This window comes from Pseudozyma flocculosa (assembly GCF_000417875.1).
Source record: "Pseudozyma flocculosa PF-1 unplaced genomic scaffold scaffold00012, whole genome shotgun sequence".
NCBI classification, from domain to species: Eukaryota; Fungi; Basidiomycota; class Ustilaginomycetes; order Ustilaginales; family Ustilaginaceae; genus Pseudozyma; species Pseudozyma flocculosa.
The window spans coordinates 540218-555108 of NW_006920880.1; the positions used below are offsets into that span (position 1 = coordinate 540218).

At 65.6% G+C, this 14891-nt stretch overlaps 4 protein-coding genes across 4 annotated transcripts; 2 read left to right on the forward strand and 2 right to left on the reverse strand.

Annotated features, from left to right (window-relative positions):
- Positions 1-1329: 1329 nt before the first annotated feature.
- On the reverse strand, positions 1330-3724 carry PFL1_03922 (uncharacterized protein; the record flags this gene model as incomplete). Its single annotated transcript, XM_007881445.1, has 2 exons — positions 1330-2926; positions 3033-3724. 2 exons carry the CDS (start codon positions 3722-3724, stop codon positions 1330-1332), a joined length of 2289 nt encoding a protein of 762 aa, XP_007879636.1.
- A 3585-nt stretch (positions 3725-7309) lies between these two features.
- On the reverse strand, positions 7310-10712 carry PFL1_03923 (uncharacterized protein; the record flags this gene model as incomplete). Its single annotated transcript, XM_007881446.1, has 3 exons — positions 7310-9937; positions 10057-10283; positions 10400-10712. The coding sequence occupies 3 exons, from the start codon at positions 10710-10712 to the stop codon at positions 7310-7312; spliced, it is 3168 nt and encodes a 1055-aa protein (XP_007879637.1).
- Positions 10713-11731: 1019 nt separating this feature from the next.
- PFL1_03924 (uncharacterized protein) lies at positions 11732-12643 on the forward strand (the record flags this gene model as incomplete). Its single annotated transcript, XM_007881447.1, has 4 exons — positions 11732-12115; positions 12206-12285; positions 12390-12492; positions 12590-12643. 4 exons carry the CDS (start codon positions 11732-11734, stop codon positions 12641-12643), a joined length of 621 nt encoding a protein of 206 aa, XP_007879638.1.
- Positions 12644-13792: 1149 nt separating this feature from the next.
- Positions 13793-14869, forward strand: PFL1_03925 (uncharacterized protein; the record flags this gene model as incomplete). Its single annotated transcript, XM_007881448.1, has 3 exons — positions 13793-13999; positions 14142-14589; positions 14760-14869. 3 exons carry the CDS (start codon positions 13793-13795, stop codon positions 14867-14869), a joined length of 765 nt encoding a protein of 254 aa, XP_007879639.1.
- Positions 14870-14891: the final 22 nt, after the last annotated feature.

Below are 14891 nucleotides of genomic sequence, written 5' to 3' on the forward strand. Positions count from 1 at the left end.
TCGTTTCTGCGGCGCGTCGGCGGTGCTCAGGCTTGCTCACCTGCTCGCTTGCTCGCCTGCTCGCCTTGGCTTGCTTCGGCCCAGCTCTGACGGAGTTTGGGCAAGCGGAGACAGCTCAAGCACACCCTGCAGGCGAAATTTTCGAGTGGGGGAAGCAGGTCCGTCGATCTTCCGACGACTCCTTGCTTGCCTGTGGGCGCAGCGCAAGAGTGGCCGGGCAGCCGGGCCAGGTGCAACTCTACCGTCGCACATGCTTTGGTACGCTGCGATGCGCGGATGTTGACCTGTTGCTGTCGCCGGCATTAGCCTGGTTCCTGGGCCGGGCCGGGATGGGCGGGGCCAGGACCACACCGTCGGCCCTTGCTTGCCTTTGGGCCCCGAAAAAGGCAGGCCCAGGGCAGAGCAGGGCAGGGCAGAGCAGAGCAGAGCAGGGCGGCGCAGCGTAGCCTCGCTTGCCGAGGCAAAGTCAAGCAAGGTGTTGGTCTCCACCTCCACGCTGCGCCGTCCAAGACCAACACCCGTCTTGGCCGCGCTCCCGCGGTGAAGCCACGCGTAGAAAAAACAGGGAGTGGCCCCAGTCTATCCGCTTGGGTCGTCACCGGTGCCGTCTCAGGACCAAACCGGCAACACGCCAAAGACAGAAGCTCGAGTCATCGATCGAGGTCGAGGCAGAGCCAAAAGAGCGGGGCCGGCGGTAGCGCTCTCGAAGCCGCCGCCCGCCCGAGCTGGCCGGGCGGGCGGCGGCGCGCACTCCAACTCCGCTCCGCCTCCACAGCCAGCAGACGGGCGGCTGCGCTACCGTTGACCACACTTCTAACCCCAATCGCTCCACCGAAGCCTGGTTGTGCACGCTCCCGGCGCCCCTCCGAGCGTGAGGACTTAGCTCCTCTCACGTCATCTCCGCCCCTCGAAGAGCCGATCCAGGCCTCCCGAGACGACGTCGGGCCTCACAGCGATCACGGACAGCGCGGGAGACTTCCAAAGTGGCCACGCCCGACCCCGGCGGTGCGAGGGCCCGTCGCTGAAGGATGACAGGCAGCGAGGCAGGTACGTACCAGGATTAGAGACAGATTGGAGGCACTCCAAACACGCTCGCACCGACCGTCACCGCCGGCCCAAAGCCAAGGCAGCAGCAGCATCGGCCGATACAGAAAGAAGGTTCGAACTCAAAGAAGAGAGCGCGAGAGGGCACGTCGACCCCGTCTACGTCTTGGTGCATGGGGCCTCGAGCAAGCTTGTCATAAGATTGGCAGGGTTCTACAAGATTAAGCGCGACGTTTGAATCAAGAATCGTTTCCGTCACCGTATAACGAGGCGTGACCGGTCAGGCTAGAACCACGCGTGCGGTTGAGCGTCCCTCTGCGGCAGCGGATCGGTAAAGGCAGGGTAGAGCTCGGTGCCGCCGTGGTAGACGATGCTGGATCCGGAAGGATCTTGATGCCCCTCGGGTGCGGCGTGCTGCGAGGTCCCGGCAGGCACAGGGGCGACTCCTCCAAGAACAGAGGGCACCGCGCCGCCCTGCATCTCGGACACGCCCAGGTCGGGCATCGGCGCCGACATGGCGCCAAACGAGGGCGCTGGCTGTGCTTGTCCGTGGTGGTGCTCGTGCTGGTGGCTGGGATACGCCGGGAGCGCTGTCGGATCTTGTGCGTTGCCAGGAAACGAGTGGACTCGGTGCGGCGTCGGTCTCTGTTCAGCCGCGTTGGTGGGACGCAGGGTCGCCGTGTCGTCCAGAGGGGGCCGTGCCATGCCCGCTGCCTCGAGCCCGCTAAACGTCGTTCGGCTGGGCGTCATTCCAGCGGACGCCGCAAGGACCGCCGATCCCGTCGAAGTCGTCCGAGACGGGGACCAGCCGGCATCCGGATGCTCTGCGGCGTCGGCCTGTCCGTTGTTGTGGTGGCCCTCTGCCGCTCGGTGGTCGGTACCAAACGGTGATATCGTCGTCGAGCCCGACAGGTCGATCGAGTGCGCCCTGTCGAGGTTGCTGCTGTTGCTGCGGCTGCCCTGCGAAGAGCCGGGTATGCTCTGCCACGACGCTTTGTGCGCCTGCGGCTGGTGCAGGACGAGCGACGGTCTGTCCGCATGGCTCGCTTGTCCTGCTCCGTTGCTCGAAGAGTTGCTCGGTCCAGCGCCGGACCATTGCGCCATGTCTTGCGCGGCGTGGGATTGCAACGGCATGTGAGGCTGTCCGCCGTGCTGCTGCTGCTGCTGCTGGTCTCGGGGCAAAGGCTGCGCCTGCTGCGGCGGCATCGAGACCGGACGAGGCCCCACGTTCGAGCGGCCTTGACGCTCTGTCCTGGCGCGCTCTCGGCAGACATGTAGCTGCTGTGCCAGCGCAGCGTCCCGCGGCAGGATCGCCGATGTGTCCATGCGCAGCAACCATGCTTGGGCGTCTGGAATGTCGTCGCTGCGGATCAGACGCGGCCTCGAGGGCCGGGCCGGCCGGGAAAAGCCGCACAGGCTGCCCTCGAGGACGCAGAGCTGGATCCAGATCCGCTGCGCATTGTGCGTCCAATCCCGCTCGTCGATCGCGCCGCTGTTCTGGTGCATCGCCGCGGTCGCCCCATCCGCGAGGCCGGTGTACGAGGCGCCCGGTCCGTCGAAGCTGGCGTGAAGGCCCAGCTCGTACGCATACCCGATGGCGCGGGTGAGGCGGCGAAGCGCGAGGGCGCCGGGCACGCCGCTGCGCATGCATGTCACCAGGATGGCGAGGACGTGGTCGAGCGAGCAGAGGTCCTGCACCGCAGCGAGGTTCATCAAGGCGTCGGACGCGCCGTGGCAGCGCTCGTAGAGGTCCGGCCGGCGCAGCGTGCTGGCCGTCGTCAGGATCGCCGAAAACGAGAGCGGCCACCTCTCCCGGACGTAGTCGTACGACGTCAGCGGCGGGCCCAACGTAGGCAAGTCCGGCATCTGCTGCTGTGGAAAGCTGCCACATTGTCCGGCAGGGCGGCACCACGCGGCGGTCCGGTCGTCAAAGAGTCAGCATTGTGCGGCAGAACCCGCGGGGACACGCGGCGCGGAGGCATACTCACCTGTCAAAGAGCTCCATGGCGTCGATTGGCGAGATCATGCCCAGGCGCACGGCGTCGTCTTGGAGGCTCGAGGCGATGTGCACGCTGACCGGCTCTGGCCGCGGTCTAGCTTGGGAGGAGGGATATCGCTCGCCTCGAGCCGGATCGATCCACTCGGAAGCAAAGCCGCTCGGACGGGGCGGCGTAACCTCATCCCGAGCGTGTGCCATGCCCCGCGCGAAGAGGGGCTGCTGCGCGTATCCCGAAAAGGTGTTGCACGAGGTCGAGGCAAAAGGCATCGCATCGTAGGGCCCGCCGCCGCTGTGTCCCATCGACGCTCCGTGCAGCCAGGCGGCTCCACCGTCGCCCAGGATGCCAGCCTCGGAAGAGGTCGATGCCGACAGCGACCTCGAGCTCCACGCCGGGTCCGGGCTGTCCTTGAGCTTCTTGCCGCGGTGGTGCGGGCGGTACTGGCAATTGAGGTTGAGACGGACGCAGCGCTTGCACCGCTCGTCGCTGGGCTGCGCCTTGCCGCACTTGGTCTTGATCTTTCGACAGTTTAGGCAAGCCAGGTTCGAGCCGCGCTTGAACGGCGGCGACGACGACGGCGAGCCGTCGGGCCAGGCCGGATGCTGCGCGATGTTGGCAAAGCTCGAGCTCGAGCTGCCTTCGCCGGCGACGGTGTGGTGGGCGTGTTGGAAGTCAAAGTCCATGCTGCCTTGCCTTGCTCGTTGATGAGCAGGCTCGACGGCCGCAGCCGCGCGCTGACAGAGGCCGAGGTATGGATGCGGCGGTCGTCGTGGGCGTCCCTCGTCGGGGACGTTCACGGCGCGGGCTGGGGCCGAAGAGGTCGAGGGGGCTCTGGCTTGTACTCGTCGTGTCGTTGATACGGTCGTCGAGAGTATAGGATGGTTAGCATGGTAGAGCAAGGTCGGACGGAACGTACCACAGGTGGGCGTCAAGGGGAGGAGCAGAGGTGTGATAGGTGGTGCCTGAAGGTCGGGAAGCAGCGGAGCGCGCTAGGCCTGCATCCTTTCCTTCCCTGGGACTGCAACCCGAAGCTGTTCGGGAGCCCGACCACGAGGGCATCACGGGGGAAAGGCAAGGCAATCCGGTCGGGGCAGGGAAACAGGGATGCCCATGAGCGGCTCTTGCAGCGCTAGGCTGGCCAGCCTAGCGTCGCCTGGTTAATCGCTGGGTGCGAAGAAGCCTCATGCGCCGGCCGCGGAATTGAGGAGACGCTACATCATAGCACGGCAGCTCAGCAGAGGGGGATGTGTGTGTACGTTCGAGAGCGCGGATGTGCTGCGGACCTGAGCCTGCCTTCGAAGGGCTGGAGGGGCCGGAGCTGATTCGCCTCTTGCCTGGCGGAGGCGAGCGGCGGCGGTACGTCGCAGTACGTACTACTCTGGCGCGCGACCCCTGTTGCGAGTGCATGGGCCGTTCCCGTGCGCTCGGAGAACTGGCGACGACGCACTACGTGCTGTGCTACCGTGCCTCGGAGCGCGACGCCGCGAGACCAGTCCGATGGCCAAAGGGAGCAGAACGAATTCGGGATCACGGGCGACAAGGGAGCTCCAAAAGGCGAGTAGGAGTGAGCGGGCGCATTCGAGGGGGGGAGAGGGGCGTCGTCAACAGTGTGTGTGCCGGGTTCGGTGGGCGGACCTCTCCGAACGGGCGGGCAGTGGTCGAGGGCTGGCCGAGGCCCTACAGTATTCCGCACGACGTTCGGCATCGCCATGACCCAGGAAGTGTCCGACCGGCAGCAGGGATCGAGCAGCGGTACGGTATGTACGGTACACGATGTACGAGGGACAGCCATCTACGGCGCCCGAAATAGAGCGTCGTGCGCGGCGGCCTCGTTCATTGACTGTTCAGACAGTACATACAGTAGTTACCGAATTCGGCTGGCCTGCTGCCCGGCTGTTGGCTCTCGGAAGAATGGGTAGACGAGCGAGCTGAGCAAGGAAGGGCACGGTGTCGCGTACGAGCTCATGGGAAGGGTAGGGGGAGCCCGCTCGTGAGGCCAGTGAAGGGCGGGGCAGGTGAGGAATGGAGCAGCGTCGACCGGTGACCGTCGCACCATCTCGAGCCAACCGAGACGAGCTGGACATACAAACGCCGCTTCGGTTCGGCTGGCGGGTTGCGGGGTCTGCGGCGACGATGTTGAAGCGCCGCACCGCCCACCACCGAGCCTCGCCCGACGTTGGACAGCGTGGGGGAAGGAGGGGCAGGCTAAGAGGCCAGGCAGGTCGATGGTTCGAAACGTCACTGGCAGAGCCAAGGCACGCCAGGCACGATGGACGACCAACGTGCCCGGTCCAGCTCGGGGCGGATACAGGTATGTACTGTAGCAGCATCGACCCAAGGCGATTTCAACGCCCGCCAGGGCACCCCTCCCATCGCGGGTCTGCCAAACTGCTGCTGGTAAGTAGGTGCTGCCCGGTGCCTTGGCGCTGTGTCTCACAGCGAATCTCTCTGTCAGCGCTGCGTGTCTCGACAAGAATCGTGTGCACAAATGTCTGAACGAGAGGTACAAGAGTGGTGCGTCGGACAAGCAGTACTGTATGTACTTAGCAGGGTAAGGGTAAGGGTAGGTTGGCGATGCGTGGGTCCATCTCCGACGGCCAAACGACGGCGTAGATGATACGACACATGCTGTGCGGGGGCCTTTGCGCGGCCGGCCGAGCCCGTGGGCTGAGAGAATTGTCGCATTGCGCCCTCCTGCCTCGATCTTTGTACCTGTTCGCCCGTTGCCAGGGCATCGATCACCCTGTGGCCAGGGGCTACAAGTGAGTCGAAGGAAGCGTTACGTCAAACCCAACCCACCCTCGCTGATCGCGTACGCTTCTCCAAGTACGGCGAAGATCACTACCGGCGCCGTCGGTGCGTAGACGTGGGGACGTCCGAAGCGCTTTGCTGCCAGTATCTTTCCGATCGACCAGGCCTCGCCAGGGGTGCGAGGTGTGTAGGGGCGGGGAGAGAGGAGGATGGAGGAGACGAGGAGTCGATCGCGGCCGCTAGCGTGCGGAGTTAGGCCCATCCACACCTCTACCGAAAGCTATGTATGTAGCTAGAGCTGTTTGTGCCAGCTGAGAACAATGGCTCACATGGCGCGGCTCATGCTGGACAGATGCTGGGCCGGAGTAACGGTACCGGTGCGCATCCCCTGCGCCAGAGCGGCTCGGTCAATTCGCGTACGCATAGCGGACCTCCGCCCCGCGGTCCGTCTGTCGTGAGGTGAGTCTGGCCGACGCGGCATCGCGCCAACGCGTCTGGCGGCAAACAGGACCGGCACGTCGGGTTCGCCCACCCTTTGGGCACACCGCCCATCGACACCACGCTCGATCGCAGAGTCACGACGGACGACCGACCGGCCAAAGCGTCGGGTCCAAGCATCAGGACGCTCGCTCCTCTGCCCTTTCAAGCTCAGCCGCGCTCCCAGTCGGAAGAGTCGTACCCGCGCACCGAGACGAGGCGTCGCGCTTTCGGGACAAGGGCGCTCGCTTGGGCGGTTCAGACGAAGTCGTCGGGTCGTAGATAGCATAGATTGCCCATTGGAGCCGGATGGGGGCTCGGGATATCCTTGCATGCTCCATCTCCCCTCCCCCTCTCGTGGCGACCCGAGGCAATCTATCTGGTCCCACCGGTAGAAATCTTGCTGCGTCACATACATAGACTAGAGGCCGAGTGCAGGACGATGGACCGCTGCGCACTTCCTGTTTCCTGCTCCCTCTCCTTCTATCTCCACGCCCGGGTGGTGCGCAGCAGTTCCTGGTAGGTGCGCCCGTCGGCAGGCACCGCTTTCCGACCCCACCGTGTCACGGCAACGACCAAAGCGACGAAAGACGAGTGCAGTCCAGTAGGATGCGGGCTGGCATCGCTGGCAGACGGGACGAATGCCTCTGAAGTTGGCGCGCGCAGAGAACGAGACAGACGGGGGGCTCGGGGCACACTCGGCCGTCGGACCCGCAATCTCCTCGAGGTCTGGCGATGGCGAATGTCCGACAGCATATAGAGGGGCCTGGCTGTCTCATCCCGCTTACTCGCCTTTCGGGACGCCGCGTCGGAATCGCGATCCGATCTCGAGCTTCGCTCCGAAGACACCCAACTCGGGCTGTGCCTCGCCTGCCTGGCCTGGCCTGGCCTGGCCTGGCTTGCAGCGCTGCGTCACGACCGACGTCGGATGTATGGGCCCCCTCCCTCTGCCTTCTACATTCGTGTTCGTGCACCCAGCCTGGCCATCGATATGAGCCCTCTCTGGATGGCGCGACCGCGGCACTCGGTCAGGCGTCTTGTCACCGCTCCGTCTGCTGGATGGATGCGGCACCGTTCCGCTCTGCGCTGCCGCCCGTCGCCGAAGCCGAAGACGCTTGCTCCGACTGCCCCGCACTACGAGGCGCATTATTGGCATGCTGTCGAGCCTCTGCGTCCTGCCGCCTGGTCATGTCCGACGGGTCTTCCGCTGGTGTCGCGGCGCTACCTCCGCCGTCGCCGTTCGCTCTCGCGGCCCCGTCCTTCAGCTCTTCCGCCCCGCCATCCGCCTGGCCATCCGCATCGCCTTCCGACCCTCCTCTGCGCGTCAGTTGCATCTGGCTGGGCTCCGCACCGTTCGCCGGCCGAGCGTCGTCCGTGGACCCTTCGTCACTCAGGCGCCGCCCGTGATCAGCGGGATTGGCCCCTTCGCACTGCACTGCCTGCGTACTGCGCGTCCTCGGAGCGGCGGTGCGCGACGAATCCTCGCTGCGCCTGTGTGCCGAGAGGTCGAGATCCTTGGCAAGATCCTTGGCCGGGGGCGTCGGCGGAGGTGGTGGCTGGCCCGGCGTCGATGGCTCGGTCGACAGCGTGGGCGAGCGCAGCGCGGTGAGGTAGTCGTCTTCCGAAAGCTCCTGGCCGAACCGGTTGATCGTCGTCTGTGGCACCGAGCGCAGAGTGAGCGGCGTCCCCGTCAACGAGCCGCCCCCTGCGATCGAGCCCAGGCTCAGGCTGTCCGAGATCGAGCCGACGCCGTGCTTCCTCGCCTTCTGCGCCATCCAGCCGCGCCGATTGGAGCGCTGCTGCGTCGGCGAAGACGACCGCACGCCGAGCCCAAAGTCGCCCACGCCGCCGCCGTCCTTGGCCTTGCCCGCGGCCTTGCTGCCCATCCTCAGCGCCCGCACCAGACCGTCGACGTGGTTCTGCGCTTCGTCGTCGCTGACGACGCTGGCGAGGATGCTCGTCATCTGGAGCAGCCGCAGGTAGACCTGCTTCGACCCCTCGCCCGCCATGGCGTCGTCGGTGGAGCAAAAGCCCGGATCGACCTCGCTGATGTGCGAAAAGAGGTACGAGAGCCGCTCGTACAGCGGCAGCACCACCCGGTCCCGGAACACGGCGAGCAGGATGCGGCGCACGTTGATCTTGTCGGTCCGCAGCGCGCCCGCCATGCTGGGCGACGTGGCCGCCTGGGCTGCAGCGGCGTTGGTGGCACGCATGTTGCTGGCGAGGCTCTGCAGGACCGGGTCGGTCTGGAAGGGGAGGAAGCACCCCTGGATGTAGGGGAGCACCTGGCCCAGGAAAAACGTCCAGATCTCGGCCAGGCGCACCAGCAGCCTGACATCGTCGAGGCCCATCAGCTTCGAGTTGAGCGTCAGGGTCCCGCTTGCCGCCAGCGAGGTGAGGTCGTACGAGAGAGTATCGAGCGCGCGTGCGGGCCCGCGGTCCAGCGTCCGGCGGACGTGCTGGCTGACCAGCTCGTTGAGATCCTCTATGCTGGTCCGGAGGCCTTCGCCGTTGAAGAGCGGCAGCACTCGCACGCAGATGCTCTGCCACACGTCCGACGTGGCACCAGATGCGCTGAGGAAGCCCGCCGCTGACGCGTTGGGCGAGCCGGCGGGCATGCCAATGCCGGAACCGGAAGCGCCTCCGCCAATGTAGGGGTTGAAGAGCATGCTGCCAGAGGCGCCGGCCTGCCCGGCGTGGAGTGCGCCGAGGCTCGAGCTCGCATGCGGCATGCCCGCGCGCTCCGACAGCGTCGACGGGTTCGGCGTCCCGGCGGTCGACGGATGACCGCTGTGGCCGCCTCCCGATGTCGTCGTGCCGCCACTGCCACTGCCAGCGCCGCCGATGCCGCTGACACCGCCGCCGGACAGCCCCTGGCTTTCCGTGCCGGCAAGCATCTGGGCCGCGCCGGCCCTTTCCAGCTCGCGCGCCATCATCTTGACGTCGTACGCGTTGAGGCTTCGCGCCGAGGCCGGTGTAGCGTTGACGGAGCGAGCTCCGGACGATGTGGCGAGCCCTGCGCCGGGTGTCGAAGGAGGTGGCAGGGTGGCGTTCGACGCAGAGGTCGACAGCGTCGCATTCGAGGCGATCGACGCCATGGTGGCACTCGCAGGCAGGGTCGAGCTGCCGCCGGCGCCCGACGAAGCGGCACCGGCGCCAGCCTGCCCGACACTGCTGGGCGTTGGACTGCCCGTCGCAGCTGCCGCGCCAGCAGGCAGGCCACCTCCGAGGGCATGCGCCGCGCCGCTGCCAGGTGTCTGCATGGCAAAGGCACGCAGGTGCTCGACCTGGTTCTGGCACAGGATCCGGACAAAGGTGAGTTTCGAGGATGCTTGCACTTCCGAAGCGGACAGAGCCGCTCGCGAGGCATCGCCGTGCTGCCCATCGGCGCCGTCGGCGAGAGAGTCTCCCGAGGTCGTTGCTTGCCCTCCACCGTCGGCGCGAGCGTCGGCGCGAGCGTCGGCGCGAGCGTCTGCGCCCGCTGCTTGCGGGGTCGTTGGTGTCGGCTGGGGCGATGGGCGGCTCCCCCCTGGACCGACCACGGGCACTGCGAGCTCCAGTCGGCTCCAGCCCGTGTTTTCGAGCCTGACGCGGCGGTACGTCAGGCGCGGATCCGCCCAGGGGCTGTTTGGGGTCTGGTCATGGAGAGACATAAAGACTCTGAGCAGCTGTCGCGAGAGAAACACGAGTGGGTAAGAAGGCAAGGGCTGCGTCAGCGTTGCACCACGCAGTGAAGGCTTTCGACCTCGGCCGATGTCACGAGCCCACCATGGTACGCGCTACTTACCTCTGCGATGGCGATGCCGTGGGCGACGATGCAGATGTGCGGCACTTCTGCAGCGCTCGTCGACGACGACGTCGACGTCTTTGGGCCCTGCTTGCGCAACGCCTCGACGCGCGGCAGCACAAACTGCCTCACCGCCTTGGCGATGCGCGAGTTGACGTCCTCGAGCGACTCGCCGTCGGGGAAGCGAAAGGTGCGCGCATCTTCTGCCTGAGCGTGCGAGGTCCACTCTGGTCGCAAGCGGGGTTGCGGGATACACGCAAGGGCGAGGCAGGGGCAGATCAGAAATCAGCGTCTCGGGATGCAGTGTGGGCGGGTACGGGCGCGCACAGGGCGAGGCACTCACCGGCAGCGGCCCAGCTCTTTCCCTCTGCCTGGCCAAAGTTGAGCTCGCGGAGCGACTTGGACTGGACGAGGGGCGGGGGAGGGATGGAGCGGTTTGCCTGGAGGATCTCCTCTGCCGTCATGGCGGCGCGGCGCAGGTCGGACGAGTAGATTGCGGTGAGGGGCACGTTGGAAAACGCCTGGCCGAGGGCCATTGCCTGGTTGACGCCGGCCGACGAGAGGGGCGTGTCCCTGAAGCCGGCCCAGATGGCCTGGGCGTTGTCCTGCGACTCTCCATGCCTGACCAGAGTGACGAGCAGGCTGCTCAGCTGCATGCTGCGGGGTTGTGACAGAGTTCGGCGAGGAGGAAGGCGGGGTGTCCGCTCGTCGGTGCCTTGGATGGCGCAGTCGTCCGGGTCGTGAGGAGATCGTCAATCGGGGGCCAAAGAGAAAGAGAGAGAGAGAGAGAGGTGTCCAGGAGCGATCCAACAAACAGCGGGTGGCACGCGGCGGCCAGAAAGGACCCGCTCGTCAAATGGAGGAGCCGGTCGGTGGTGGTGGAAGAAGAAGAGTACTACGTGGAATGGCCGCCGGGCGTTGAAGGAAGAAAGCAAGCAAGCAAGAAAGGCTGCCTGCAGCGGCGGCAAGTCGAACGAGAAGAGCGCGGGAAAGCAAGCAAGCAAGCAAGCAAGCAAGGTCGAGGGTGCAGGCTAGGCAAAGGCGGCTCACCAGGGTGAGGGCAGGACCCCTCTCCGCCGCGCAGGCCGGGCACCTAGCCTGCAACCTCGCCTCGCCATCCTGCACCTGCGCCCGGACAGGGCTGCACCCTCGCCACACTCCCGATTTCCGAGCCTTTGCCCGTCGGGCGGTGTACGTACGTGTGCTTTTTTGGGGGGTCAGCGCTCCCGTCGCCCGCGAGCCAGCCGGCACCTCCACCGAAGCGAGCCGGAAGGGGCCGCTGGCATGACGTGCCAGGCGCAGCTGCTCTGCGAGATGGCCTGGCCAGCAAGTTGGGCGGCAGGCGGCCGGCCTGCTGCTGGCCTGCCACACCAAAGCAAAGGAGAGCGCGGGCAGCGGGAAAGCCGCCCGCCCGGCGTTTCTTCCAACTCGGCTCGAGCCACCGCTCTCTTTCTCGGCGTTCGAGGGGCAAAGCCAGCCAGCATCACCTCACCCCTCGCCGCTCACCGCTCGCTCGTCGCCACCATCGCATCACCCTCACCTTCATCATCCTCTCTTCCCCGAAACATCAGCTCAAGCAAGCAGCCGCCCCCATAGTCCACCTCCGCGACCCCGCATCCAGCACCACCACCACCACCGCCGCCTTCAACCCCAAACCCCCCTTGTTACCACCATCATGACGTCCAAAGAGTTCAAGGTGGTCCTCGCCGGCCCCTTTGGCGTCGGCAAGACGGCCTTTGCCACCCGCCTCCGCTCCGCAAAGTCGGGCGCTAAGCAGGTCAAGGCGCTCAAGACGACCCAGTACCCCGTAAAGCTCCACACCTCGGCCGGCCAGGTCACCCTCACCCTCTACGACACCAACCTCCACGCAAAGGGCGGCATCCCCGACGACGGCTTCTTCCGCATCGCAGACGCCGGCGTCGTCTTCTTCGACCTCACAAACGAGGAGAGCTACAAGGCCATGGAGGAGTGGTACGACGCCCTCCAAAAGGCAAACGGCCGAAAGGGCAGCGAGCCCCTCCCCATCATCGTCGTCGGCACAAAGGCCGACGACATCAAGGTGCGCCCCCCGCTCCCCGGTCCGGGCATCGCTCCTCGGCCCCGGCTGACCACTTTCCGCTCTTGCCCCCCGACTCGCCTCGCCTCGCAGGGCCGAGAGCTCAAGCCCGACCAGATCGAGTTCCCCCGCAAAAAGGAGCACCCGTACCGCGAAATCTCCGCCAAGGCCAAGTGGGTATCGCTCCGCATCTTCGCGGCGAGCTGACCTCGAGTGCCCCTGGTTGCTGACGTCGTGTCTCGCCCTCATTTCTTCTGCCTGGCCTCTCTGTCTGCAGCTACGGCATCAAGGACCTCTACCTCGAGATCTGCAAGGGTCTCCTCGGCGACGGCGTCCAGCTCACCGACGTCGTTGAGCTCGAGAAGCCCGAGATCGACAACGTGAGCCCGTCGCAGCCAGACCGCCGCTGTGGCCCCCACTCTGGTGCGCGATGCATGCTCACCTTGCCTGTTTGCTCTATTACCTCGCCGCCGCCAGATCGACGAGGATGCGCTCGCCAAGCTCTACGAGGAGTACGAGAAGGCGGCCTAGATCCGCGCTGCGTTCGGCCGCAGAGCGTCCACGATCGCTCCCGACACTTAGGTAGACATAGAAGACTTGTGGAATGCGCAGCACCACGGAAATAATGGCTCCGTCGCACGGCGGTCTCAATCGAGCGTCGAGGCGCGGGAGACACTCCATCGAACTGGCTGCTTGCCGGCTCCAGCCCCTTCGCCGCTGCCCTGCCTGTGCTCCATGTCAGGTCCCTCCTTCGCCCTCCCAGCCTGGGTCTCTCTCTCCCTCCTGTCTGCCCTTCACGGCGTCGTACGTCGTCGGACTGCTGGACTACGTGTGAGAGTGGTAGACATGCCTCTCTTCCGGCCGGGGGCAGCAGTGTGCCCTCTCGGAGCGTGGAGCTGATGATGCGTAGCCTGCCCTCACCTCCGCTCGTCGAAAGTCGAGATTTGAAAAGCGAGCATCCGATCTGGAATTTTGGTTGTTCTGTTTTTCTTGGGCTGATGTTCTCGGAACTTAGAGGCCAGGAAAAAGTGGGAACATCTGGAATCTGACTTCACAGAGCTGGTCGCTGCTTGCAAGTCAATTCTCGAGCGTGGGGCTTAGCAACAAGCGAGCGCCTCGAGAGCTCCTCGGAAACAAAAAAGTTGCAACCCAAGAACGAAGCTGACCTCGAGACCGGCCGGTTGGTCGTCTCACGAAAATTCGAAAAATCGATGCTCGAGGAAATTAATGTTTTCGCAGTCACGGCCTGGCAGACGCTCCAGTCGAGAGGGTGGACCCTGCATGCAGCCACCACCGACCAAGCGGCAGGCCAGGCCAGGCCAGGCAGGCAGGCAGGCCAGGTCAGGCCGGGCTACGCACTGCTCACTCACGACCCCCGCGATGCTGACATGGAACTCGCCACACGCGCAAGCAGCCGGCCGCGGTAGTCAAAAGCAGCAAGGAGGGACCTCAGCAGCCTAACCTTCACTTCCCTCTTTCCGGCCACCATCCCCAGCTCGACCTCTGTACAGACCTCGACCTTCGTCCCCACGAAGTCCTCCCAACGAACGCGACAGCAGCGCTCCCCGTACCCCGCCCCATTGCCGCACCGACGTCGGCGAACTGACCACGGACGAGCAGAAGAGCAGCGCCCTGTCACCACATCGAAGGCCCGATCGCTCGCCACCGCCACCGCCCAAGATGAACGCTCTCAGCGGCATGCTCGGCGTCGACCTGCGCGGCCAGGTCGCCCGCGCCGTCGATCGCGATCCGCTCTTTGACAACAGCAAGGTGTCGCTGAGCCCTAGCGGCAAGGTCCCCTACACGCCGCAAAACACCTACGCCGACCCCGACGGCGACCGCGACAGCTACCGGCAGAACACCAAGTCGCTGACCCACATGCAAAAGGTGAGGACGACAGACCGCCGCGGTGGACCGAACCCCCGGGCGACGGTTACGTCCGAGCGCCACGCGGGGCGGGCGGGCGGCGGCAGGCAGCTGACGCGACGGCACCTTCCTCCACGCTTCGACCCCTCTGCTACCTTCGCAGCACGTCGTCTACTTTGACGGCGACTGCGACGGCGTCATCTGGCCGCACGACACCTACCTTGGCTTCTACCGCCTGGGCTACGGCTTCCTGCTCTCGCTGCTGGCCGTCTTTGTTATCCACTCGTCGTTTTCCTACCCCACGCTGCCGCACACGGGGCGCCGTCTCGTCGACTGGCTGCCCGACCCTTTCTTCCGCGTCTGGATCGCCAACATCCAGCGCTGCAAGCATGGATCCGACACCGAGTCGTACGACCGCCGCGGCCACTTCCAGCCGCAAAAGTACGAGGCCATCCTCGAGGACTACTCGAGCAAGCACAGCAAGGACTCGCTCTGCTTCACCGATGCCATGGTGATGCTCTCGGAGCGCCGCAACCTCATGGACTTTTTCGGCATCTTTGCCTTTATGTTTGAGTGGGTCGCCACCTACCTGCTCCTCTGGCCCAAGGACGGTGAGTCTTGCAATGTCCCCGCGAAAGGGCATCACGCCTGGCCTCTGCGCTCGTCCTGCCTGCACCGCACGCACACCACGCAGTGCCGCGCGGCACAGGATCGCGGCCGACCGACCCGAAACTGACGCCCGTTTCTCTCCGCCTCCGCCTCCGCATGGTATCCGCCTCAGGCTACATGGACAAGGAAGACATGCTCGGGGTCCTCGATGGGTCCATCTTCCCGGTCATCGCTCACCGCCGCAGGCAGGGAAAAAAGGTCGGCGCATTCGCTAGCGAATAAGCCGCCGGACGAGGCCGCCGGC